General features: G+C 41.5%; 1 protein-coding gene across 4 annotated transcripts; it reads right to left on the reverse strand.

Annotated features, from left to right (window-relative positions):
- Positions 1–944: 944 nt before the first annotated feature.
- On the reverse strand, positions 945–26,676 carry GSDME (gasdermin E). 4 transcript variants are annotated; one of them, XM_027639401.1, is made up of 11 exons: positions 26,567–26,676; positions 25,036–25,148; positions 22,590–22,820; positions 21,249–21,441; positions 12,949–13,120; positions 11,837–11,957; positions 7,623–7,811; positions 5,578–5,705; positions 5,275–5,461; positions 3,830–3,903; positions 945–2,618 (listed from the first exon to the last, which is right to left on the reverse strand). In XM_027639401.1, exons 3-11 carry the CDS (start codon positions 22,798–22,800, stop codon positions 2,388–2,390), a joined length of 1,506 nt encoding a protein of 501 aa, XP_027495202.1. In that variant the 5' UTR covers positions 22,801–22,820; positions 25,036–25,148; positions 26,567–26,676; the 3' UTR covers positions 945–2,387. The 4 variants fall into 4 exon arrangements, with proteins under 4 accessions (XP_027495202.1, XP_027495203.1, XP_027495204.1 ...); XM_027639402.1 differs by having other exon boundaries at positions 22,590–22,972; XM_027639403.1 differs by lacking the exon at positions 26,567–26,676 and adding an exon at positions 26,130–26,424.
- Between the last annotated feature and the right edge of the window lie 1,132 nt (positions 26,677–27,808).

A 27,808-nucleotide genomic window follows, 5' to 3' on the forward strand; every position in this document is an offset into this window, starting at 1 on the left:
GCTCATCCAGCTCTTCTGAGGTGGACTGTGAATTAATTTGGGCCAGTGCAGCTTCAGCTGGGTCCCTGAAGAGGGTATGCTCTTAGCTTAGGGAAGGGCAAGAGAGGAGTTATTTGAGAGACAGGCTGCTTCTCTTGCTCTCTTGGATCTTCTTATTTCCAGTCTGACCTAATTTTAAAATTCACGTGAGTAACAATCCTGTATTCAAGAGCATGGAAGAAGGAACTGGAGAGAAAATGGTGATCATACAGCCTGCCTTAGTGTTCTTTTTTTGCCCAGTTGTGCTGCTCACCCAGTTCTAAAAAGGCCATTCTACCCTACCTGCTGTTCTAGAGGTGCTTCTGTGGTCACAGGAGTGCTGCCAAATGGAGGAAAGCTGGGAAACCCTTCCACAAAGAGTACCTAATGGGACAAAGCCAAGGCTGAAGTGCAGCCAATGACTTCTGCAGATGCACTGATCAATCCTAAAAGCACATCAGCAGATGAGGTGAGGAGCCAAGAGACCCAAGCAACCCTCATGACGAGCAGGAAGCCTGGGCTACCTGGGACACACTCCTGTTGGCCAAGTGTCTCTCCTGCTGCCTGAGTCCAAGGCTGCCCATTCAGTGGGTTGAGCTGAGGCAAAAGCCTAATCATATCTGAAGCCAAAACAGCAGGAAACAAACAAAAGCTTTTCTTTTAAATGATGTCTCCATAGAACACCCAGCCTCTGGGGGGTCTTCCACCTCTTTAAACAAGTTCCCTCTTCTACATCTGTGACACAAAGTCACATCCTGAAAGCAGTTACTCAATATAGTGCACAGAAGGCTCACACCAAAACTCTGTAAAGAAGATCAGAGCACATGGACAGTGGCACTATGTGGATGCCCAAACAGCCACTTGCCATCTGTGCACCACCTTTCAAAGCCAAGGGAACCCCCAAAAGAAAAACAATGGAAATTATATTCATGATGTTATAAGTTGTTCTCTTATTTTGACATAACATTGAACAGAAATTTTTGATGAATTAGTTACAGAGGTAACTTTTGAGTAGTGATTGGCAAAAGAAGACTTTCCCCATTTACACACGTCGTTCCAGAAGCAGTTACATGCTTCCATCCTCCTAAAGGATCTTTCCATCTACACCAGTGCAAGGTTCAGGCAACACCATCAGCTTCATTTAACAGATGAGACGCAGAAATGCCCACAGTGCGTGCAGAGCTACCCTGGGCTCTTGGGGTATGGAAAGGTTCCACAGTGCTTTTCTGCAAAGTCCATGTCCTCAGGGAAAGCTGAACTGCGGTGACTTTCTGATAACTTCTTAGTCCATTTGCTCAAGATCATGTGGGAATAGAGCAGGAAACAACCAGACTCCTATCCACCACCTACGCTGCAGGGCCTGGTTACTGATCACATAGGTTCCTGCTCGTTTGTCAGCCATCTCAGAGTCTTATCTGCAAGCACTGATATTCCACTTACCTGGAACATCATCTTCCCAAGCCCACATTTGCAGTGATCTCTGCTGCATTTCTGTTCCACCCACAATTACAAAAAATTATGATGGAAAAAAAGGCAAAATAGTTCAAAGCATGCAGTGAGTGCTTTACTGACGCTTTGCTACTAGTCAAAGAAACAAGCACTTAAAATATCCTATGGGTGAAATGATCATTTTTGTGGTGTGCAGCAGGGACCCTTCATGTGCACCCACCAAAAGGCATTGCCATACCTCAAAGTTCCAAATGCAATTTAAGCTTGCTAAGGTGAGTAAAAACTTATTAGAAAATAGAAATGCTGTACAGATGTATAAATCACTAAGGTGGTCTTGGTTTTTGAAAAAAACGATTTTATATTTCCTGCATTGTGCAGGAAACGCCAAACAACAATAAGACAACCTAATCAAGTACCTCTTTGAGAGCCCTCCATTCCACTTGCTCCAGAGTGAAGGCATTCTGTACATCCAGTCTTAAAGGAGCTAAACAATTGCTGCATTGCAGAACCCTGGATTTCCACAGCCTGCTTGTCTGCTTGCTTGAAAAAAGCAGTTTGTACTTTGCTGTTTTCTCTCACGCATATTAATGCAAGCAATCAGGTTTCTACTGCCCTGCGGATCTGACAACTACCACAGCAGCTCTGCTCAATTTCTGTTCCTCACTTCTCTTGTTTAATTCCCCTCCTTCACCCTTTATTTGTGTATTTTCCACTGGAACCGCAGAGGGGTGGCGCACCTGATGGCAGCACAGAGCCTGTACCCCCGGTGTTCCGAGTGCCCCCTGACCGCCCTAATCCCTGGCTGTGCTGCCCTAAGGACCCAACGGAGCAGCTCTACTGCTTAGCTCAAACACACCAACACTATGGAGCTATAGAAGAAAGAACAGACTAGAGCAAAAACTGGATACTCAGTAAAGCTCCTATACATTCCCACCTAAAGCATGAAGCCCACATAGCGCAACATAAAGAACAAGTGGGAAGAATCGAGGTTCTTTCATAGTTACAGCTTTTACAGAAGATTCTGTCATTTCCAAATTAATGTTTGATGAAGCAAACAGCCTTTTCACGACATCAAATCTTCTCCTGTCAGTGAGAGTGGCCACCAAAGGACTGCTCAGCGCCACACTGCCATCGGCTGAAGCAACATCAGGCTGTATTTATGAGAGCAAAAGATAAAAGACATGAAAACATTTTCCAAGCAGTGCTGTTCCTACCATTGCACAGCTCAGTTCTTTCATACAAAACCAATGTAGAGCTTACAAGGCAGCAGCAAAAGGGCAAGATTCCCTTTACTATTGGGCTAAGTGATCCAGAACCAAAGCTCTATGGCATCCTTTAAGGAGAAACATCCCTCCCTACTGTCCATCTGTTCCCCTAGTTCAACTTCTCTCACTACAAATCACACTTAACTCTCACTCTGAGTAAACAGTATCACTCCTCTTGCCTCTACATATTTAAAGGATTTTACTATTGTTTTTGTAAGTGAGCTTAAAAAATGCAAAAAATGAGAAAAACATAGAATGTTTTGGGTTGGAAGGGACCTTAAAGATCAGCTAGTTCCATCCCCCTGCTGCCATGGGCAGGGACACTTTTCACTAGACCAGATTATTCAAAGCCCCATGCAATCTGGCCTTAAACACTTCCAGGGATGGGGCATCCACAACTTCTCTGAGCAACCTCACCACCCTCAAAGTAAAGAATTTCTTACGAGCACCTTGATTTAAACCTACCCTCTTTCAGTTTGAATCCATTCCTCCTTGTCCTATCACTACGAGTTTTTGTAAAAAGTCTCTCTCCAGCTTTTTCGTAGGCTCCCTTCAGGTACTGGAAGCTGCAATTAGGTCACCCCAAAGCCTTCTCCTCTCCAGGCTGAATAAACCCAATTCCCTTACCCTTTCCTCATAGGTGAGGCACTCCATCCCTCTAATGCCCTGCACCATTCCTTCAGCAGTTTCAATAAATGGCCTCAGAGTTTTGGGACTTCAGAGTCTGCCATGGCTCAAGCACTGCTGCTATCAAAGGAGAATTTCTTTCCCAAGGGAGGTGATTACTGTTACTGAGCCTTCAAAACAGTGAGACTATTAGTAAACTAAAATTCAAGCTTAAGTTACAATTTTCTTTTGCTTATAACCCACGAAACCTCCGAAATACAGAAATGTTTAGAAGTTAGGTATCCACCTGCAGTAAATTATGTGCTTCATTTGCTACTGTCAGACTGACCTTGGCTAAGCACTGCCTATGGCTGAAATTCCCACTGGAGCCTGACATCTCCTTTATTGGGTGAGAAACATGGTGAGGCCAATGACATGGTCATTCCTGCTGTTGGGCCCACATGCCACACAGCCACTTCTCCATTACTCACCAAACAACACAGCGCTGGAACAACCTGAAGATCACAGCAGGCATGCAGCAGGACCAGAGTGTAATCAGACAGCTCTGCGAAGGAAACATTAACAGGGAAAGATTGTTTCCAGTGAAGGCTGTACGAGGCTGGCTGCTGGAAGGGGGCCTTTAACAAGGAGCTCTGCTATAGGATTCTCCTTAGCTGGATGTTTGGAAGAGGCTGATCCAACACTTTCCTGCCTGCAGAATAAAATGGGATGGGCAATGGGTCTGATTACCTCTGCCCTTGAGAAAAGGCACTAGTAGAAAAGGGGATTTCCTTCCCATCATTCTTCTCTCCTCCCTAAATATCTCCCCAGTGTTTCACTCCACATCTACAGGCTGAATAAATGACTTAGGCCTCGAATAAATCAAGAACCTACACTCTCAAAATTTATACGAGCTACTGACTTCTGCAAACCACAATCTGAGAGGAAATGACACAGCTGAGACTGCCTTCGGGCTGGGAGATGGAGTAAATGATCCCTGTGGTGCCCTTCAACTCTGTAACAAAAAGGCTGTAATTCCTAACAGGCAACAGGGATAATGCAGCTTTTCAATCTTGATCCAGCTACACTTATGCCTGGACTTTAGCAGCAGACATTATGTCCAAAGTCAGGTGATAATGCAACACACTCAATTAACTGCACCCTGCTGTTAATAGCATCTGAGAAGTCTTACCACATCAGCAGGTTTCTGTTTTCTATTTCTTTTCTGTCTCCACAAATGAGTTAAACTATCCTACCTGGGTACTGTGTGTATATGGATGCACACTGACATTTTGCTGCACAGTGCCACATCTACACTGGACTTCCCTTCGTTACCTTAATGTCAGGAAATCCTTTATATATGAGAGAGAAGAGAAAAAGCCAGGGAAGTCTGTCGTGGACTTTGCAGGTTGCTTTTAATTAACACTCTGATGCCAACTAGATTGTGAGGATGGCATTTGTTTGACATTTATGTTTAATCTCCCATTTCAGTAGCTGCAAAACAACCTTCTAATTGCAGTGTCTCTATGTTAAACTCATTTTTGCTAAATTTAGTTTGCACCTCAACAATATCCGCTGTTACACAGGAGCCATCACCTAATTTGTAATTCTCAGCACTTAGGCGGGAAGAACTCTGGCATGCAATAAGTACAGAAATTAGCTGGCCAAACTGCAAATGCCCACACTCAGCAGAAGCAGAGTCGAGCAGTCTTGAGGGAATGTGTATTTTACACACAAAATCTGTCGGTGATTGAGGGCTGAATTTAATTCACAGGCAGGAATGCTAAGCATAGTATACCAAACTCATAAAAAAGGAACAGAACAATTTATGTTCACTCAGCCACCAACTGCTTAAAGAGAGCCATAAATGCTTTAGCATGGAGGGAGCTTCTAAAAGGAAAATCAAATTAAAAAAAAAGGGCTCTTAACAACGTACCGGAGATAGCACTGATGAGAAGGTGTGCAGCTGAGAAAAGTTCTTCATCCTGAGGCTGATATTTCTGCAACAACAGCTCACTCTGTAAACTGCACCCTGAGAGCTGCAAGAAGTCAAGGAGGTCTCTTTGCTGTGTAAGTTTTAACTCCTCCAGATCTGGCTCATCTCCTGTGCAGATATCATCAAACTGAAAGCAAAAGAATAAGCAAAATTTCTTGAAAAGAGAAAAATTTAAGCAAAAGAGAATGTTCGTGCTATTCTGAAATTACTTTTAGGAAGCAAGCCAAAGTTTCTTCCTCTTACCACATCCCCCAGGGCAGTCACCATTTCTTCATGGAGTAAGAGTTCACAAAGGGTTTTATATAAAGCTCTTTGCTTGTCTTCTTGAAGCTTCACAAAGGGCTGGAACTGGGTCTTCAACTGTAACAGATCTTTCCCAAGAAAGCAGTAAAAAGTAAAACTAAGTACTTCTACACAAATGCCAGTAAAAACAGTTAACATTTTTGCTATGTGTTTCATATGTCCATTTATCACCACACCCTGACTACCTGATTTCCACGAGCACGAGTTATAACGCAAGGCTGAAACAGATCTGATTATAATTCCTAAGGAGCCAATGAAGCCTTAATGAAAACGCTAAGAAAGAAGAACAGCTACCAAGGATCACCATTTGGTGTTCAGTATTTTTAATATTTTAAAATCAGTATTTTAATGCTAACCAAACTAATCACATCTTAATTTTCTCACTTGAAATTTATCTCCAAAATATGTACATTTATATGGCAGAATGACGAGTTCTGCTCATAAATTTACTTCTGATCTGTGGTTAGTATGAATTACAAAGTCAATGGTGTAAGTCCACACAGAGATCTATTAGTATCCTACATTGTTGTCCTCGTATTTCATCAAGTGCAAGAAAGAATTACAGCCCTTCACTCTGGACCTAATTATTACTAAAATAGTCAGGACAAAAATGCCTTCTTAATTGAAATTCCGAATCCATTACAGTAAATACAACAGAAGTACAAGAAGTGCACTGCACTTCTTTCACCACAATTCAACTATGATCATGTAACTAAATACTTTGTGACATCAAATTACCACTTTGCTAAAAGAAAATAAGTTTTCAAATCAATAATGCCAGCTGGAAGGTTGGAATGTTTTTTCTCACATTCCAAAAATATAGGCATGCAAGTGTTCTCAACCTCATTTAAAAGAAATTTTCCTTCATGTCACTCCGGCTAAAAACATGCTCTCTTTAAAAGATGTCCTTTATATCTAAAAAGTTACTTCACTGGGGAAAAAAAAAGCCCAGCCACAGGCAGATATTTTTTTATCTGATGCAATTGTATGACTGTCTATACAAATAACAGAGAAGGAAACCTACTTTCAAATTCCTTAGCAAAAACAAATTTTTTTAGGTTTTTTTCCCCCCAACAGACTGTGCAGGTTAATTAATTAAAAGAAATCTCCAAGCCTTTTAAGCAAGAAGGGCACAAAGGTATGTCAAGCTAAAACAAAACACAGAACTGTGGCATACCATTCTTTTACAAGTAAGTGGGTTTTATATACACATGGAGACAGCTATTCCTTTCAAGCAAGTCTACGTAGGAGAATGACAGAATTTACATAGGGACAACAAATATCTATTCTGGCCACAGTCTACTGAACAACCATTAACAAAGGGTGACATTTAGAGATTAACAGAAGTGATGTTCATCAGTAGAACCAGCTGTAAGAACTCTACCAAGAACTGATGAAAAGCAAAGTGTGTTCTGAGACCTTGATTGGTTTTCCCTTTTTTCATTCCTCCAATAACAATCCTGCCCCTTCTTTCCACAGTCCTACAACAAACAACTTGTACCTGGCCCATTTTACCAATTTTCAAACTTCCATTTAAATCATGTTTTAATTTTGTCAGTTATAAAGCTTCTCTGAAAATAATGAGGCTAATTCTTTGTAATTTTGAGACTTAACCTCTAACTATGAAGCTTTAAAGAGAGTGTTTTTCAAATATGAAAAAGTATTTTCAGTGACCCTTTATGAATGAAAGCATAAATCATCACTAATCTTATAGAGGTTATCTGGAATGTAACAGAGCTGACATAAACACCTGGCTTAGTAAGATCATATTTATGACAAATGGATTCAGGATGTTCCTAAGGAACAGTCCACTGCATATACCTATTGCAGAACTAATTTTTTATATCCTTTCAGTGCATTCCCCAAGAGTTCCTGATAAGAGTTATTAAAATGAACTAACGAGATTTCTTATGTACTATTGTACTAGATTATTTCTCCCTATCATGTTGCTTAATTCACTGTAATGTAATCATTTCTGGTAATACCTTGTTTCAATACACTTATAGAAGCATCACTGGGAATGAGGTTTTTAGCCCCAGAGTACATCTCATTATCAACAGCATCTGGCTGATAGAGAAATGAAGCATCTCTGAATAGAGCTGAATGGGGATAAGTTGAGCCTTCTGTGCTTTCTTTTTCAAAACCTCCTTGCTGTTCATCTAGCAGACAGAACTCTGTAATTAGAAATTCAATTAAAAACAATAATTAATAAAATACACAAGCAATTACTAAATAAGATGCTAGCTTGTATTTCCTAGTGTTCTTGCATGTGATTTCTCCATGTCTCGTCTCTTCCAGATGGAAAGAATGCCAGCTGTTGCTATGCATGTGAACTATTGAGCATTGCTGCAGCCCTGGTGCTTGGTACAGTGTGTACAGATTGAAGGTCCTGCGATGCAGCTGCCACCTACAAAATGTGACACCAGCTCCAGTGAACTAAAGTAATGTAGACAGCAAATACCATGAAAACTTCTCTCCAACACAGTGAAACCTGAATGCTGCATACAGGAGATGCAGGTATGAATTTCTGACATGCTGGAATGCAGGCTGCTGATCCGCTCATGATGGAGACACATGACAGCACTCTCTGAGACTCGTAAGAACTCTTGAGAGTCCTTCACAGAGCTTCTTTTGGTCATGGCACTGACAAGACACCTCTTTCTCAGCTAAGCCACAGGTCCATCCTCAAGTTCTCCAGATGAGTGGAAAATAGAGAGTCTCAAAAGGACATCACCTAGGCATGTTCCCAGAGTCACTGCAATATACTGTCTATTTGCAGTAACTTCATGGAGGAAATAACATGTCCTGGTTGGATTATCCTTTCTGCCTCATCTTTGTGACAAGCACTGACTGACCTCACCCAACCAGGACTGCCCTTTTCCTGCCACCCCAGCGCCCTCAGCTTAAGGGACTCCTGCAAGGTACAGGAAGCCTCTGTAATATGCTGAGAAAGCCAGAGTATCAAGTTCTGTGCTCATGTGTCCAGCATTGTGCCCCAAAGATGCAGAATACAATCAAAGCTCTATGTATATTCTGATCATCTTTTATTGGCTCAAATGCAAGATTTGAATCTGTTCCCCTGGGACTCTGCAGGAGGTCTGAGGAGAACACAGGCAGGCTAGCAAAAGAAACTCTATTTTAAAATAATACCTGACAACAAAGAGGGAAAAAAATGTAACTAATCAAGTACAGTGCTCACGTGTACCAGGCACAAAACCTAAATATAACCTTCCTGCAATTTTAAGACTCTGTCTCACTAAATTAAGGACATTCAAAGCAGATGAGAAAGCATGGAGAGCACTCCATCAGCAAAAAGCTTTTTCAAAGGGAAAGCAGACAAAGAAATCTCTGCCACAGAGGAAGAAAGAAGACAGACCTTTACGCTTGCATAACCCTTTGCAGAGAAGAGTGAGTTACAGAGAAGCAGAAAGTGATCAACACAAGCTAAGAACTTCTCAAAGCAACAAGACTCTGGACAGCAGCTGAGGCACCATCAGGTCAACACGCTCATGTTACTTTCCTTGATAATAACAAGGCTTTCACATGAACCCTGAGGAGGAGGACAGTGCTGACAAACTGACTCCCCTCCTGAGGCAGAATGATGCTAATAAGAGAAATCAAACTTTTCAGATGATGCTGTGTATTAAGAGATACAGACCCTGCTGTTAACTCTTGTAATGGGACTCGATTCAGAGGAAAACACAGGACTCAAAATTTTGTATTAATAGGACTGTTAATGAATTCTGTATTGAATGCTATCACATTAATCGATGACAAACCTCCAATGGTGCAGTTAGAACTTGTTAGTTATTCAGAAACATTAACAAAAATGCACGAAAACCAGAGATGATCAATGAAAGCAATTAAAGAGACTCCTTTGTGTGAAAAGGTGGAAAAGATTAGGACGGTTCAATTTACAGATACTTAAGAGGAAGCAAGCCACACATTTTTCGTATAAAAATGTCCAAGCATGTTCCAGAACATTTTAAAGAAAATTTATATAACATTCTTCCTAACAATAACTCAAGCACTGCCACCGGCATAGAAAAACAGACAGTAAAAAGTTTATCTGCACCCTATTCCGTAATTATCTCTGAAGAGAATCCCACCAGGTTACACCTGCTACAGGTCACTTTCAGTCTCATGAGAAAGGACTACATTAGTCCCTGGATTTAACTTCAAAGGCCATTTCTATTTCCATAAACAGACACTGATCACTGCTGCTTAGACATTAACAAGCTGAAGTTTAGGCTCCACCACACTTATTCTTGCTGGCAAATCCTTAATTTTGTTGTTAATTCCTACCCTTTACCTTCTCAGTGATAGTCAGGCAAGGGAAAATAGCTCAAATTAAAAAAGAAGAGGAAAAGACATAGGTTGTTTGAGATAAAACATGAAACAAGTTGTGCTGGTTTTGGAGCTTGAAAGATATTAATATTAAATATGAAATAAAGGGTGGGAAAAGAAGCAGAAGCGGAAAAAGAGCAGAGAAATACAGATCATTAACAAGACCCATGTATCATCAGCTAGCAGGACACAGGAATTTCATCTGGAAATCACTTTAGGTTATAAGCTACACACCTATGTAGTCAGACAGCCTTAATTGCACCTCATTACTCTAAATTACAGTTCTATTATAACCATGAAGTCAATGTCCTTTGCCATTATCTCCATGTTCAGTCTACGTCAGAGCAATTCCACATTTCAGAAACTTTTTACAAGTTACATAATATTTACTTCTATTCCTGACCCTATAGAATTCCTTAATATCAGAAGTCAATTGAAGGAGAATGATGCAGAATTATCTTCTGCATTTCTTATCCAAATAAAGTGCATCCTGGATTCAAATCTCAGCTGTACTTCAATTATTTCTTCAACGTATCTCCTGTTTCTCTCCACATGAGTCCTTCCCAGCTTCCAGCTCTACCCAGTCCATCTGATTTCCTTTCTTCTTGCATAAAATCCCCTGAAACCTCCTTTAGGTCAGGGAGTTTAAATGAGGACAGACAAGAAAGAAAAACCCAAGTGATTCTGCATAGCAAAGTTACATCCCCCCAAAGCCAATTTCAACATTTTTTTTTAACCTGAAAAATATTCGACCTGACATAAATAAAGCATGACCAGAAAACATGACAAGGACATTTCTGCAAACATTCTGAGGGCAATCTGTATATGAAAATGTAAGTTAGAAAAGTTTAAATTCCAGTCCTGTATGAATGATTCTTTTCTTAGCACAACTGTTGTCTAAACATTCCTGGTTGGCCGTTGATTTACATTCAGGTCACTCTCCTGCCAACAGGAGAAGGGAATAGTACAAGCCAAGGGCCAGCTAGTTAGAAGCAAAATTGCAGAAAAAGACCAGGACAACAAATTTGAGAGGATAAGCAGCGTGCCCCTGCAGTTACTGAAGTTTTCTGCATACTGGGCTGTACTGACAAGAGTGTAGCTAGCAGATTGAGGAAACTGAATTTTCAATTTGGGAGACTGTATTCAGTGTTGTGCCCAGTTTTGGACTCTCCAGTACAAGCCCACATGTACATAATGGAGCAATCTGGCAAACAGTCACCAAGATTGCTGGGGGATGGAGAACAACAGAGATGAGGAGAGGCTGAGAGACTGGGTTTGTCCAGCCTGGAGAAGGCACTGCTAAGGGAGAACCTTACTGTTATCTATAACTACCCAATGGAAGCGTGAAGAGAAGACAGAGACAGATTCTTCTGTATGATGACTGGACAAAAAGCAAGAGACACAAATTAAAGAAAGGGACATTCTCATTAGATATTAAGGACAAAAAACCTTCACCATCATGGTGGTCACACATGATAACAGGCTGCCTGGAGGAGCGATGGAATCTCTGTCTCCAGAGATAACCAAAACTTTAGAATAGACAAGCAATCTGATCTAACTCTGAATTTAGATCTAAGTTCAAAGGCTGGCCCTGCCTTGGCTGGGGCTCCAGCTAGATGACCTCTTCCTCTGAAACCTAAGTAATTCTGAGTTTAAAATGTATTCAAGCAAGTAAAAAAGCATTACTAAATCAGAAGTGCAGCATTTCCAGCACAAATAATTATCAAGGCAAAAGAGACCATACAACATCATCACCTTCATGCACAATGAAGGAAATGCAAAAATCATTGCCCAACGGACAGCTTTGTCCACAGCTAAACTGGGTGCCACAGAAAATGAGCCTTTCACTTACCAAACTTGCCATTGTGCTTTATAAACAGTTCAATTACACCATAGGCAATAGTGGTTGCAGGAGGAATTTCAAGAATCACACTAGAATCCTTCACCATACTTCCGTTTTCACTTACTGAAACCTAGAAGACAGATTTATTCACCATTTATCTGATTCAGCTATTGCATAGCTTAAACCCACAACTAAGGTGAAAAATACAGAGAAAGAATGTGCTTTATTCTCTGTGATGTCTAACTTAAGCATGTAACATTTGACATCTGCAAAAGGAAGTAGATGAAGAGCGAGGTAGAGCACACTGCCAAGAGCAGCTCTCAAACTCTTAGCTACCCTGTCCCAACATAAAGTTGAGTCCCAGGTGCAGCTTTTGCCACACATGAAACACCATGTCACTAGGAAATGGGCACCCACTTCAGTATCCTGCGCTGCCCAATTCTATCTTGACATATTTTTTGCCCAGCTGGAGACTGCTACCCAGAAGGTGGCACTTGCACAGAGGGTGGTTGTCCTGCAACTCCCAGATTTCTGCTACTGGAAACACCCTGTACACAGAAGTGATTCATCTCTACCATTAAAAAAAACCCTTAAAATGAATAAGCATATGTTTTGGCTTTGGTAATTCCTTCTCAATTCACAGGCAGTTTTTCAGATATCCTCACAATGCAGTTAATCTCCAGTCCCATGATCGAAACCAAATAGCTTCCCAATAAATACGAAAACTCAGTAGACACTGCAACCATTTGTGATGAATGATTATTTGGCTTTTCAAATAAATTTGCTTCAGCAATGCATTTTCCTATTCAACTTCCAGTGAATTGCTATACATTTGCTTTATGTTCTGCTGTAGGCAGGAATCTACACAGAAACTGAATTGCAATTTGATAGTGTTGATGGAAACTACATTCCAGACTCACACTAAAAGATGGCATCTTTTGCCAGAAAGGCAAAAGAAAAAAATATTTTGCCTTTCTGAAGTTTCACAATTAAGCAGTACAGCAAATTCAACATGTTAAGGAAGCACAAAAAATACTCTGAAGCCTATTTGGAGAAACCAAAATTTCTTCTCAGATAATCTGCAAATGTTCCATTCCTTGCAGATTTTTAACAACTTTTACCTTTATTGTTTTTGCAGTGCATCCCATCACACCGCTGACTTTTTCTTCTGTCTGGATATGTTCAAATATTGTACACCTCTGAGTTGTTATTATCTTTTCTCTCAATATGCACAGCACTTCCCGTTTTCTTTCTATTACTTGTTGCAGTAAACTACTGTTTAGATCTATTGTTCTGAAAAAGAAAAGACACCATTAACAACATAAATACTAGAATTGTGAAAAAAAAATATTTTCTTAATTGCTTGAAGAAGTTTTTATTGTAAAAACAACAGTGGTTTCTGTATGAGTAATCCCCTCAAAATTATTATGTCCTCTTTTGTTATTTGGTAGCAGTAAATATCTGTATTCCACAGTAAGTCCTGACACACATGCTGAAGTCTTGATTACTTACTCTTGAGCACAAATGGCACTTGTCTGGCTACTTTCTGAGCAAACAAAAAAGCACAACTTGAGACAACTTTAAGCTTCCAGGGTAATATGAAAACAACCAGCCAGGCTTGTGGACACTAGACTGAATCCTCTCCTACTCTGAAATTACCATGGCCATAGCAGCAGATGCCACACTAAGAGAGCATCGCCTCAATGCCGAACCTCACTGCTTGCCACAATCTGTGTCAGTGTTCACTTAAACCCTGAATGGGCTGAGAGCACTGACCAAGTACTTCAAAGGGCTGGATGAGAAAACACAAGATTTCATGGTTTTTAAAACTGAAGATCACTGAAAAAAAACCTGCTACAAAATCCTATGTATAGACTCAAAATTCAAAATTAGTGACCAGGACTGTCACAGTCAAAAGGAAAACTAACTGTGGGAGGGACCTCAAATCTCTAGCCCATGCCCCAACTTTACAAGCCATCCCTACTGAATGATGTAATTCAGCATGTTTTTAAATGCTGCTGGAGATAGTTCTAACATTAAGCTCTTCTTAGAATGAGCAGAAGACAGAAAGTGAATTCCCAGAAACAATACATAAGGTTTATTTTCTAAGAAAATGTTACAAAATCCTCTGTCTTTTGGGGTGTTAACAGATTTTTGGTAGCAGTTAAAGCAACTTCTTAATTGTATTTAATTGATTAAAATATGTCAATTATATTATACTTTTGCAAAATACTCACTGGAGGTCCTCAGATGAGATGTCGTATTTTCTGTGAACAGATAAGTCCAGCAAGACAGCTGGAAGACTAAAGGATTGCTATCCCTGGCTCAAGTTATTCAGTCTCTTCTCCTCCCTTTTACTGTAAATGGCTATTCATGGAGCTAAATGGCAATTCCCCAAAAATGTGACAGAAAGACATGTCTGACTCCACTTCATCTAAATCGAGATATCTCCACTTTTAATTAAAAAGTTTTAGATTTATTAGATTCTGGAGTTTGGAATTTATGCAGTCTGTGTAAGTCTGAAGTCAGCTTGGGTTTTTATTGAATTAAAAATATCCTCAGGCAATTTTTGATCTTTGGAGAGTTACATGCTTATATGAAAGTTCAATCAGTTGGAATGAACTGTCTGAAAACCTTAAAGTTGATTGTTTAAACAAGGGAAAGAAAATACCTCTGAAGCAGTGCAGCAGCCACTAGAAAAGCACCCCCAAACATTCCTCAGATTATTAATATAACTCTTCTTTTCTTTTTGGTGCAAAGCCATGCTTTGTGCTTGGAATGCAATGAATCTTTGGATTAAGCAAAGATTGAAGAAATGTCAAGCAATCACAAACATCACTGCTCTCAGAAGTGTCTGCCAAACCAGAGTCAATAGTTATCACAATAACAAACCATCAAGTCTATCATATACTTCACAATAATTATTTATGTTTCTGAAGTGGTGTGCTAAGCATCTCAAAAATACAAATTAATGCACTAAGACCTTGCAATTCTAACATTTGACCTAGGAAGCCACAAGGGGAAAAATATGATGAAATAGCATAAAAGCAATTTTTTTTTTAATGTATATTTTTGGTTGGTTTTAGAGGATGACAAACTTGCTGGATATCCCTAATATTAGAGGAAAAAAAACCCTAAACAATGTAAGGTAGAAAAATACAGATTAAATAGAGACTTGCTATTTCTGAACGAATGTCAATAAAAGAAGCATGACCTAACTCTGTACAAATGATTTACAAAATAATTCAAGAGACTTTTTCTTCCATCTGCTTCTCCAACATTCTGCCCGAGGCAGGACTGGCTCAGACCCTGTCACACTCCTGGCTCTGAGGTCCAGATGCAGAACTAACAGGAGTGTGGCAGAGTGGAAGACACAAGTTAACGTGCAAAGAGGCATAGTGAACAAATTTAGGAGACAGTGCTGGAGGAGCTGCTGCAGCACTAGAGGCTAAAGAGCAACAGCAACACACAAGGGCACAGAGTTCACTGCCTGGCCCCTGATGTAGCACTCTCACCTCAAAGGTGACTGGGGTCCTCCACACAGAGCTGCATGTGTGGCAGACACATGGCCACTGCCTCAGTTCCAAGGTTCAAGTGACTTCAGTGGGCTGTGTCCAATTGCAAAGCTGTCAGAAATGCTCTCCTCTGCCCAGAAAGTTTAGTGTCTACTGAATTCAGAGCTTTAAAACACGCACCCTTACCCACAGGTACAAATACCTTTTGTTCTAGGGCAGCACAGTTAAATGTTCTCTTCCAGACTTTCTATCATTAAACAGACTCTAGGGTTGCGTGTGGACACATCACGAGTTATTACTGGGGCACAGCCTGTTGAAGGCAAAACATTCTGCTCTTCTCAGTGACTCAAGTAGGAGATGACATGAGGTAAGCAAATACCCAGCTTATCTAAATTATCATTGAAAGCAGTCATCAAGAGCAAAAAGCAACAGGGTTAAAGTTTGACAAGCAGAGCAGGGCTTCAAGTATTGCAGGGCAATGGCCACAATCTGTAACTGTATTTTTGCAAGAGCTCAACTTACTTACTAGCATAACACTGAATAATACGAGTTATACATGCATGCAGGCATATGAATTGCATTGCATTTTATTATGTTACAGGTCATGTTTTAGAGCTTTTATTTCTGTTCTACAACCATTGCTCTTACTGTCTCTCCCACTATCTATTGCACAGGAGCCCTCACCAACCCTGTGCCACCTGTCCTACATCACTGTACTCCTGAGCTGAAGCACTATAAAGTAACACTGTATAAAATACAATGAAATTTTGGTTTGTTAAGTCCCATTATCAACACACAGAGTATGAGCCTGATCATTTAAAAGGGTTATAGCATTTTGCTTGTTTGTTTGTTCTGCTTAAATAACCTTCCTGGGGTCAATGATTTACTATGCTGGAAGCTCTATAGGTCAAACATGTACAGAAAATAATCTCTTTGAGTTTTGGTCTCACTCCCCATTTAACTAGATTCTCCTATAATGCAAAGACTTCCTTCACCCTCATTCAACTTTTTTTCTTCTTGCATGAGAAAAGTAGTGGAAAACAGAAGTACAAAGGCAATTTTCTGCATACTGAAGGCAGAAAAGAAGGGAGAAAGGCAGAAACCAAATGAAGATAAGAGAAAACAGACAATACGTGGCAATATAGCAGACTCACAATTAAAGCAGAGAGCAGGTGCCTGGTCTAAACCCCCCTGCTGAGACTGAGGGTCTTTCCTTTAGGCACAGAATTTGATCTAATTGTCCAAAAAGGACAGGCCTTAGGACCATTTTTCTATCAAATCGTGCCTGGTCTTCTCAGTAACCCACCCAGGAATCTTCAAAGCAAGAAGCCTGCCAATTTACAACAAATACCAAGAATGGTTACTGCTGTGAGCACTCTCCATCCTCACATTGGACTCAGCACTGCTGTCTGCCTGCACAGATTTTCACTAGTCCAAACTACTCATGAGTGAAAAACCTTTTCAGTCCTGCACTGGGCAATGTCACTGCAACACACCTCCTTTCCTGGCTCTAGAGACACGGGCAGCCCACACTCACAGCCTCCACTGCATTTATAATGTGCAATAGTCTGATGTCTTCCATACAAATGCTGCTTGTTGCACAGTGAGAGCCTTCAGCCAGCTTTGATCCTGCTCTAATAGAGACATCTTGATGAATGCCATGGAGTAAAATCCACCAGACCTCGCTCTGCCACTTTCCACCAAACACAGATGGCATAGTATTTATTTTGTTAATCCATTTCAAATATAATCTCTCTGACCTACTTCTTACAGAACACAGCACCTGCAATAGTCAGCTTATTGACAGCATTTCACTATTTTCCCTACAGAATAACCTGACAATTACTTCACAGAACATCTTCCCCAAGAATACCAGAGACTTCTCAGACTGCAAGAGACAGGTAGTTCCTCTATTTTCTCCCTATTATTTCTCCTTTAAAGGTATGCTCCTTATGTTTTAAATCACAGACACACACAGTTGCTTTTATTCAATCCTGTCTCATAACATTCTGTGACTTCATATTACCATGTAGCACCTTTGGTGAATGATTTTCTCACCATACTCATAAATGCTCAAAGAGGTTTAATAAATAACAAAATGGTCTGAATCTCCATGGTATTCAGATTAAGAACAGGCACTTATTTTTGTCTCAGTGTGGACAATAATATGCACTTACACTGATTCAACTATAGTGCAATATGCAATAGTGTAAAAGTATCTTTCAACTATGCCAGAGTATGCTGCTAATAACATACTGTTTTCCTAATATGCTAATCACAGAGTTAGGAATCATTCACATGGTATGATGAAAGAGTGACAGGCAATTTTTTCTGCAGCTGATGTGAAGTGACTGGCTGCTGCCACTTGGTCCTATGTCTGCCGTCACTGTCATCTCAGAACTTCTCTTTCAATCACCTCACACGACTTCTAGTGAAATGGTAAAAGCAAACAAGCAAATTTGTTAATCCATGAGAACTACAGAGATTATAACCTCCTCATAATCCTTTTTACTGGAGGGAAGAATACAGAATGGTTGAGGTTGGTCTGGTCCAACCCCCTGCTTAAGCAAGGCCACCTAGAGCAGTCTGCCCAGGATCATGTCTCCACGGAGGGAAACTCCACAGCCTCCCTGGGCAACCTGTGCCAATCCTCAGTTACCTTCACAGTGAAAAAGTCTCTCCTGATGTTCAGACAGGGCCTCCTGTGTTTCAGATTGTGCCTAATGCCTCCTGTTCAGTCTCTGGGCACCACTGAAAAGAGCCTGACTCTGTCCTTCAGGTATTTATATACATTAATAAGATTAATGTAGCCTGAGCCTCCTCCAAGCTAAGCAGTCCCATCTCTCTCAGCTTTCCTACAGATGTGAGATGCTCCAGCTGTTTTCATCACTATAGTGGCCCCTCACCGAACTCTCTCCAGTATGTCCATCTCTCCCTCGTAGTAGGAAACTGTACACAGTACTCCAGGTTTGGCCTCAACAGTGCTGAGCAGAGGGGGAAGGTTCACCTCCCCCCACCTGCTGGCAATAGTCCTCCTCATGCAGTCCAGGATACCACTGGCTTTCTTTGCAACAGGCGCACATTGCTGGCTCATATCCCGGGATCCCCGGGATTTTTTCTGCAAAGCTGCTTTCCAACTGATCAGGCCCCAGCATGTACTGTTGCCTGAGGTTGTGCCACGTGCAGCACTTTGCACTTCCCTTCATTGAACTGCATGAGCTTCCCACCAGACCAGCCTGTCCAGGTCCCTGTGCATGGCAGCGTGACCCTCCGGGTGTTATCAGCTACTCCTCCCAGCTTTGTGTCATCAGCAAACTTGCTGAGGATACACTTACTGACCCCATCACCCAGATGATTAATGAAGGTGTTCAACAGGACTCAATGCAGCATTGTCCCCTGGGGTACATAATTAGTCACTGGCCTCCAACTAAACTTTGTACCACTGATCAACACATTCTGAGTCCAGCCCTTCAGCCAGTTTTCAATCCACGTTACTGTCTCTGCTTCTACAGCCCATATTTCATCAACTTCTCTATGAGGATCTTATGGCAGACAGTACTGAATGCCTTAAAATAGGAGATGGAATATACTCTTAAATCCACAGCAATCCAACTAAGTTAAAGGCACAGGATTCTGACCCAAAATCGGTATGTTACAGTACTGTGTGAAAGAGCAAGCACAATGTAATACAAAAACAAGACTAATGTAAAATGAAATATGCCAAATATCGCTTAACTTTATTTTAATATTGCATATTATGTGTTCTGTGTTTACAATGTCACTGCTTCTGCAAACCAGGAAGGATCTCATCCCACATCCTTCAGTTGTCATCCCTTTTCAAAAAAAGGAGCCATTGCAGCATCTGGAATCTAATTAAAAGATCAGTAGGATTCTCCTTCAGAAGGTTCACCTAAGAAGTGACAGGAAACCGATTAGCTGCCACTAGCACTTCCAGCTTGCTGAACTCTGAAGACTCACATGACTTAGTTTAAAAGGCATAATGGATTTGACTTTTTAGAGTTTTCTGCTATTTATCTGCAACTTTGACTTAATCAGCCTAATACAAGAACATATTTAAAATGCAACTTGATTAGGCTATATATGTAGAAATAATAAATAAAGCAATGATTGACCAAACAAGCATAAGCACCATGTGTCATTTAATGACATCAAGAACACTTTGCTGATGCTCATTTCACAAGGACTGACAGGTAAACATCCTCTTACTGCCATTAACATTTTGCATCCAAAAATCACTAACCTGTAGGCACCAGCATTCCCCAATTCCACAAAATGCTCCATGAACGAGATGCAAGCTTGAAGCTTGGACACAATCAATCACAAATCATAGAATATTTATATTTATGAACAAGTAAGCAGAATTTAATCTATAAGGCACTGCCACCATTTCCAGTGAGCCTCTGCATTACGCTGAAGAAAAAAAAACCAAATTCTGCTATCGTCACCATTTTCAGTGACCTGGCAGAAGGCAGACTGACTTGATATCAGTTATACACTGTGCATCAGAAGCTTTAATAAGCTATGAGCATCTTGTCTATGAATTGAGAACTAGCTCCTTGCATAAAGTGGCACACACATCAGCCTTACTTACAGTTACATATAGATTGGTGTAGAGCTACTGATTTACTCAAAAGAAGATAACATTTCTGAGTATTTAGTTACACTCAGGATTATAACACCAAGATGTGCTGCTTCGCTACGGGAGGATTCTCTGTGTGAATCTGTTTATTGATCTGAATCAAAGTTGCTCTAGTTTCTTTCTCTGTAGGACTTTTTCTAGTGCTAGAAACAATCCTGACTGACACTACTTTCCTGATATTAGATGCGTATTAATTTTACAGACTTGGTACACACATTTAGCCCCGTATTTTCTGCTTTTAATAAGGCATTTAGCACAAAGAGAGCAAGGTGCCTTATTAGAATAAATCTGTTGCCTTGTGAATGCTCATAATAAAAAGAACACCAGCCATTTGTTCCCATGAAAATGCAGAATTGATTATTTCTAGAACATCAGTGTATCTAAAGCAAATTTACACTGCTTCTGACAACTTCTGCACTGATAACAAAAAGCTATCATCTGTATCTTCAGAGCATCAGCAAAGGTTATTAAATGGCATTACACCCCCTGCTGCGGATCTAGAGTACAATGCTGTCAAAACCAAACCACCCTCATCTCCCAGGAGTCAGGACCTGCAATACAGAGTAGATCCCTGACTTGCCAGTTGGTTGCCAAGTAGACTTTGGTCCATGACTGCCTTATTGCAACATTAAATAAATCCAATTTCAGAGTAGGATAGAAAGTGAGGAAGTGTTGTGTATCTTGGAAAATACAGAATATGGTTCCCCTCCGTTAATACAGCATATAACAGGGAGAAATAGATCTGTATTTTGTTCAACTAGTAGAACATGTGTTGACCATGCTTGCTCACCTTTGCTATTCCTTCAACTTCAAGTAATCCAATTTTCAAGCGCAGTTGCTCACACACACACATATACACACAATTACAAAACCTGCTTACAAGAATATTAATAGTTCTGAATTCAGTTTCCACAGCATTTGCTCCAGTAACATAGAGACACTAATGCATTTTTTTCCAGACTCTTACCTCAGTACAGTCCCTCAAAGAAGGGATAAACGTATTCATGCAAATATGTAAGATGAAATTACAGAGAGATGTTTTTAAAATGAAAAGTTTGATCATCAAGATTTCAAAATACGGAAGATTTTGGTTTTGTATATATGATTGATCGCCTGAATACGAGAGCTTACAATAAAAATAATTTTCAAACTACAGCAACACTATAAACTGACTGCTCAGCAATTGTACAAGTCTTTTCAGCTCTAACCCTTCCTGGCCATTACAATGCCAATGTTAGAAACATACCTGTCCTTGACGTCTTTCATAAGCTGCTGCAAGTCAATCTCCTGCTTCCTCAGGTTTCCAAATGAGGACTGGTTTTCCACATAGCCCTTCCCTCCAGCTCCCAGGCTGATCTTTGAAAACGATGCTTCAATACTTCCTTGAATAAAGTCTTCAAACTTCCCCATATATTTTGCAAAGTCAGACTCCACAACCACTAGGAAAGCAATAAAAGTAATTTCTACCTGGGAAGGGAAGTACTGAAACGGTCCTGAAGTGACTGGAACAACAGACACTTACAGAAAATATGACAAGTTAGTGAAGGCAGGGAACAGCATCAAAAAGTAAATAATGAAATTTACAGCTCTGCAACTCTTATTTCTATTTCCTTCATGTTTTCATCATCTTTGCTCTGCTATCTTTTATATTTTTGCCATTTTAGGAAAACATAAGGTGACTGAAATACTGAGCTCAGATACTATGGAAGATTTATAAAGAAGGATTGAAACTTATTTCAGCTACAAAAAAAACCAAAACCAAAGCACACCCACTTGTACAACAGGGTTAGTATTTTGGCATTATCTTGGCATATCTCCTTACAGCGCTGTCCCAAAGCTCACTGAAAACCAATTGAAGCATCTGTTTTAAAACAACTCAGAATCTTATATACCTACAAACCTATGAACTGACTCAGAATCAGCTAATCTTCCAAGCTAATATCTTAACTTACAGACTTATTTATTTTCCTGTATGGAATTGTGACACGTCCAGAAATACAGGATTCCATCTTGTTAATCCTAAAACCTGGATGATGTAGTTGGATGAAGAAAGAAGTGCAAGAGTCAACCATTTTTAACAGTCTGTGCAAGATTAAAGGAAGCAGTGGTAAAACTTGCTTGGGCTGGCCTGGCCTGTGCAAGCATCCCCTGGGCTACTGTCACCAACAGGACACTGTCTATTCACTGCTTTTTGACCCGGAGCACAGTACAGTTTCACACTGCTATCACATACTGGAACCACCCAAAAATATTATATGGGAGTTCCTGTGACTGCAGACAACAGTATTATTAAACAGTAGGACTGACAACCTTCAGCACTCAATTTCAGTAGTCTACACAGGCAAACATTTATTATTATTATTATTATTATTATTATTATTATTATTATTATTATTATTATTATTTCAGTTAAATAAACAGTCAAGTGAGAAAAGAGGCACTCATCTCATTTCCACAGATGGAGAACACTTCAGAGCATTCCTCTGAAAGGAGCCCTCTAGTAACATGACTGAGAATAATAACAAAAAAGATTAGGGTTTGTATTCTTTTTATCTGCAGTAACAGTGCTGACCGAGTATGGCTTTACCTGGTTTTATCGGTTTGTCTTCAGTAAGCACATCACTCAGGGTGACTGTCAAGAAATGATACTTGGGCTTCTGCCAGCACCAGAATTTCCTCCTCTTCGTAACTAAGCTCAAAAGCTGTAGCTTCTCTGAGGCGTTCAAATGGGAGACAGGGATCAAGTCACCTCCACTGTCAGTTTCTCTCACAAAATTCTTTGTTGCTTTTGCAAACATCTTGAGGAATCAATTAAAGCCTGAAAGAATACATCTGCTCTCAAACAACTACAGTTGGAAAGTAGTCACTTTAAGAAGTTCTTCATAGTATTGGTATTAATGCAAGAACAGGTAGTGTTTTCATCCCATCTTCTCCACTCTGTCCTGGGAATGACAGTTCAAACAATTTATCCTAAAGTAAAAAAATGTTCACAGTAACAAACGAAAGAATTTTAGTTAAAAGGAACATTCACAGGTAATTAATCTATTAGAGAAGAAATAACTTACTCAGCCTACCTGAAATTCTATGAAAAAGCCTCTACTAGTGAGCTCCCTGCAGAGACTGGCTAGGCTGAGGAGAGCACTGGGGCAGTGGCAAAGGATTTTTTTTTCTTTTATTACCTAACATAAAACCATCTTACTCCATATAAGGTAGTTAGTTATTACTCCCACAAATTATCCTGATCTTTTTAACAGGGAGTAAACACATATAGGGATAATAAAAATCATTCCATAAAAAGCAACAAATATTTGAGCTGGCATCTTTGTTACTAAGTTTTGTTTCTGAACTACACTCCTGCAAAGTTTCAATTAATTTTTTTCTTTATGAAATCCTTTTTTATCTCAAATATTTTCAAATTTTCTATTTTCCATTTACATAACTACAGCTAAATTGAACATATGTTATTTGCAAGTGCTATTCATATCCACTAAATAGGTACATACATATCTTATTGTAACTTTTCAATGATTTTAATTTAAAAATATCAGCATCTCTTATCATGTAAGATTTCCTGTATCCCCAGCAACACATTTTGCGGTATTTCCAAGGAATTTTTTCAATAAGGGAAACTGGCTAAATGCACAGAAGAAATTGTAAAAATGACCATTCACAAGTGCTAAACGTGCAAGTCTAATAAACTAATATTTGAACCTCTTAAAAATCTCATCTTTTTTAGTTTTTCAACTCCATGGTTTTTTGAGCTAATGGTATCTCCAGAATTAAATCAATTTTTTTAAAATCTGGCAGTGTTCCTTTGAATCCCCCAGCTGACACTGACTGGAAAGTTCAACTAAGATCATAAGCTGTCTCAGCTGGCTATCCACACATTCATGATTAATTACCTGCCTCGTTCTGCAGAGATCTTAGATTTGTCACTGACAAATACAGGCCAGAGTAAGACAGAACAGACTTCAAACAAAAATGGATATTGCAGTGAGCACTCAGCATTATTAACAGAAAATGGAAACCTGAATAAAGATATTACTGCTTGGACCACAGCCTCCATATTTTAGTATCGGAGGGGGAAAAAAGCCTTTTTGCAGATGGAAACTTACCTTTCCATTAGTCTTTCCCAACTCCCATTTTGGATATTTCACACAGTATTTACCAATTCCTGTTAAGGTAGCTACCACCTCATGAATCCTCCATGGCCTAGTCTATGTAAGCAGTAAAGGGTGTACAAGTAAAGGGTGTTTTCCAACAACACCTGCCTCAAAAGGATTTGAGCAATGTCAAAGTCACATAACATTTTACTAAAGAGTCTTCTGGGGCTTTCACTGTAATTGCAGCTGCAACAAATCCTGCAGCACAGCCTCAGCTGTACGCACTGGGAATACTTCCACTCACTTTTTTGTTCTCTGACCTTTTCCTAAACTGAACTGAGACTGATTTTTTTGCATTTCTCCTCTTTAAATTTCCCTGGTTTTAATCTCAGTGAGAACACTTTAACAGAATAAAGCAATGAAGCTCCACTGCAGAAGAAAAAAAACAAAACCGAAACAAACCAAAACTAGCTTTCTTTATCCCTGGGACTTCTTTTGCAGGACACTGTATTTTGCAGTCAGATGACTGCTTTGTAATGGAGGGGACCACCAAGAAAATTCTCACGAGGGAGAATGCATGAGCTTCCTGCATGAGCTGCCTTTCCCTAGCATAACCTTCTTCAAACATTTCTGTGCTTTACATGACTGCTTGCTCATTCTGATCACCTTCCTACATAGCCAACTCACATAGGCATAGTCTCTGAAAAGAAAAAGGCCACCAATTTCTGAGGAGTTTATCATAAACCAAATTGCAAAAAACAATTCCTAGTATTGTTACACTCATTAAACTTCATGTGAAAAACCACTGCACCATTCTATTAAACTTCCAATTCATGGTATTTTGGCTTCACTCCTAGGCACCACACTTCTGACAAGCAAAAAGAACACCCAGGAAAGAGCATTGTGCTTGTGAGGACTGAGGAGACTCACCAGGCAGGAGAAATGGGACAGTTTTCAGCCTCAAAATGGCATGTCAGTGTCTTCCACACTTTGCTGTGCTGGGAATGTCTTTGCAGGGAGCATAGTTGCTGGTGCAGCTGCCCCTGCAAAGCAAGAATATTCTATCCAAACTGCTGTTTATGTGTCTCTGGATACAGCGCCTTTAACACAAATTTGAAAATGTACCCAAATATCTTGTTTCCCAAGTTCACAAAACAAAGGCAGAGAGCAACTGAATATGCCCTTTGCCAAGATCAGGGAACTCCTCCTATGCAGCCACCAAGAATGACAGCGTCCTGACTGATGGGACATGGATTGGTTACAGACTCAGCATTAAGAAAACTCTGCCTCTGGAGCTTCTTCCTCTGGAAATTTTAGTAGAGCTGTGCTTGGTTTGGTAGAATTAAAAGGGAAGGTATCAAAGCCGGTAAGAAACACCTGTCAGAGTGAATTCACTCTTACAGATTGATAGCCAGGCAGAAAAGCAGAAAAGGAAGGAAGAGCACCTTTCTTGCCTACTGAGAAATTTAAAATTAGCCTAAACCTAAGCTACAAAAGGATTATTTAATGACAGGGATGAGATCAAGCGAAGATAATTACAGCAACTCCACTGTTTACTTAAATAAAAAAATCTCATCCAGTTCCTTTGCTTTATCACAGCTCCCTAACTCAGTACAGTGGGGCATTAGATCCAAAGCAACATTTGATGAATAATCAGTGTTTACCTCTGTCAGCATAAAAGCAAGTTCTCAGCAGTTGCCTGATATTTCTTACAGTCTATATACTTTACAGTAAATACAAAAATGTCTTTTTTTTTTTTTTCTATTTAACATAAGGTTACGCAGCACACTGGGCACAGTACACAGGGAATTAGGGTACAGAATGGCAACTGGATTGCCAAATGCCGGCATACCCCTTGCCAAACCCAGCTGTAAGGAAACCCAACCCCTGAAGGCCAAAGAGGACCGGGCAGGAGCCGCGGTGTTGGAAGCGCTATTAGTCATTACAAAAAGAGCATCCGTAAGAGCTAATACACAAAGCCTAGCAGGACTATTCACACAATGCATTTCAGTCTTTGGACGCACGTGGTCTCCAGAAACACATCCAACAGATTTTAGCCCTGGATGTGGCCCTCTTTTGTGCCTCAAGGACTGCGCAGCACGTGTCTCCAAAGACCCGAGCACCGTGGAGGGAGACGCGGCGTCCTTTCCCGGGATGCCAGGCGCCGTCCTGTCGGGTGCTAGGACTCTGGAATGGGGCCGAGCCGCCCTCGTCCTGGGTGAGCACACCCCCGCCCGCCCCACGGAGACCGGCTCGGGCAGGCGAGCATCGCCCCGCCGGGCCCCGCTGAAACGCCACTCAGAGCCGCCGCTCCGAACTGCGGCCATTCGGCCTCGCCCCCGCGGCGGGAAGGACGGCGGGGCTCCTCCAGCCACCCCGGGAAGGGCGGCGCGGTAGCGATCGGGGGAGCGCCAGGCACGGCCGGGCCTTGCCGCCGCCGCGGGCCCGCCCCCGTACTCACGGCATTCCCGGCGCTCCCCGCCGCCGGCACCGGGGATGCGGCGCGCTCCGCCCGCAGCCGTGACGGGCCGAGCCGCGCCCCAGCCGAGGCGCCCCGGGGGGAGGGCGCTGTGCGAGCAGCCCCGGGAAGCTCCCGTGGCAGGCGGAGGGGCTCCTTGCCGGGCTGCGGCGCAGCGGGGGGAGCGCAGGCCCCGCCCGGGTGCCACGGTCGAGCGGGCGGGCGCGGAGCAGCGCCCGGGGCACCTCTGCCGTGTTGGGCGGGGGCCGCCGCCCCAGCACAGGACAGCGGGAGGGGCCGGGGCGCTGCCCGTGCACCCTGTGAGCCCCCGCGGCGGCTTCTGCCGCCCCTGCCATCCCTGCCCGCAGCTGCCCCGGGCGTTGACAATCCCGCCGTGAGGGATGGCGGGATGGGCTGCTGGCCGTGCTCGCCGTGTCCCGGAGCGGCGGGCAGCGGTCCGGCACAGCGGGAGGTCTCGGTGTGGGGCTGCCCTGTGACGGGCTGAGGTGCGGGGCTGGATCATTCCCACGTCCTGTCACATTACACAGGCCTTTCCCTACAGGCAATTGCCTGACAGGGTTGAGGTGGAAGTCTTTATGACATCCTTTCAAACCTGGCTCGGGTCGCCCGTGGTCGGAAATGCACAGAGCCAATGCAAAGTCTGCTGGAAGCAACAGCCCTGCCATGTTTTGGGCTGCAGCTTTGCAACTTTAAGTTGCCACCCTTTGGTGGGCCTTGCGAAGCTGCCGTGGTCCGAATGGAAGCTCCCAATCCAAGGTCCCTAGTCCAGGGACCTTGAACAGAAAATGAGAAATGTCAGTGGAGCATGGAGGGCGGGTTCATGAACCTCAGCATGAAATACTGAGCTCCATCACCATATCTCAGCTCCCTGAGAACAACACAACACCACAATAAAACAACTTGGTTGTTTATGATTCCAAAGGAGTGATACAGTGAGAAACAGATGAGTCTGCAGAAACCCAAGTAGTATTTCAAGTTAATAAATATCAAAGAAATTTTTTTCACATGAACCATGCCACAAGCTGGGTACTTCCCTTGTGGTTTGAGGAGAGAGCATTTGAGGCTGTGGGGTGTAGTGACAAGTATCACATCACCAGATCTTGATGGACAAACACCTAGGCTTTGGAAAAAAGGGAAGTTGAAAGCTGAATGTCCTTAAATGAACAGTCCTGGGTGAGAGGTAACAGTTAATGCATGTAGCTGAAGTAGATCCATTTTTTCCTT

This window comes from Corapipo altera, unplaced genomic scaffold (assembly GCF_003945725.1).
Source record: "Corapipo altera isolate COAL_440 unplaced genomic scaffold, ASM394572v1 44, whole genome shotgun sequence".
NCBI classification, from domain to species: Eukaryota; Metazoa; Chordata; class Aves; order Passeriformes; family Pipridae; genus Corapipo; species Corapipo altera.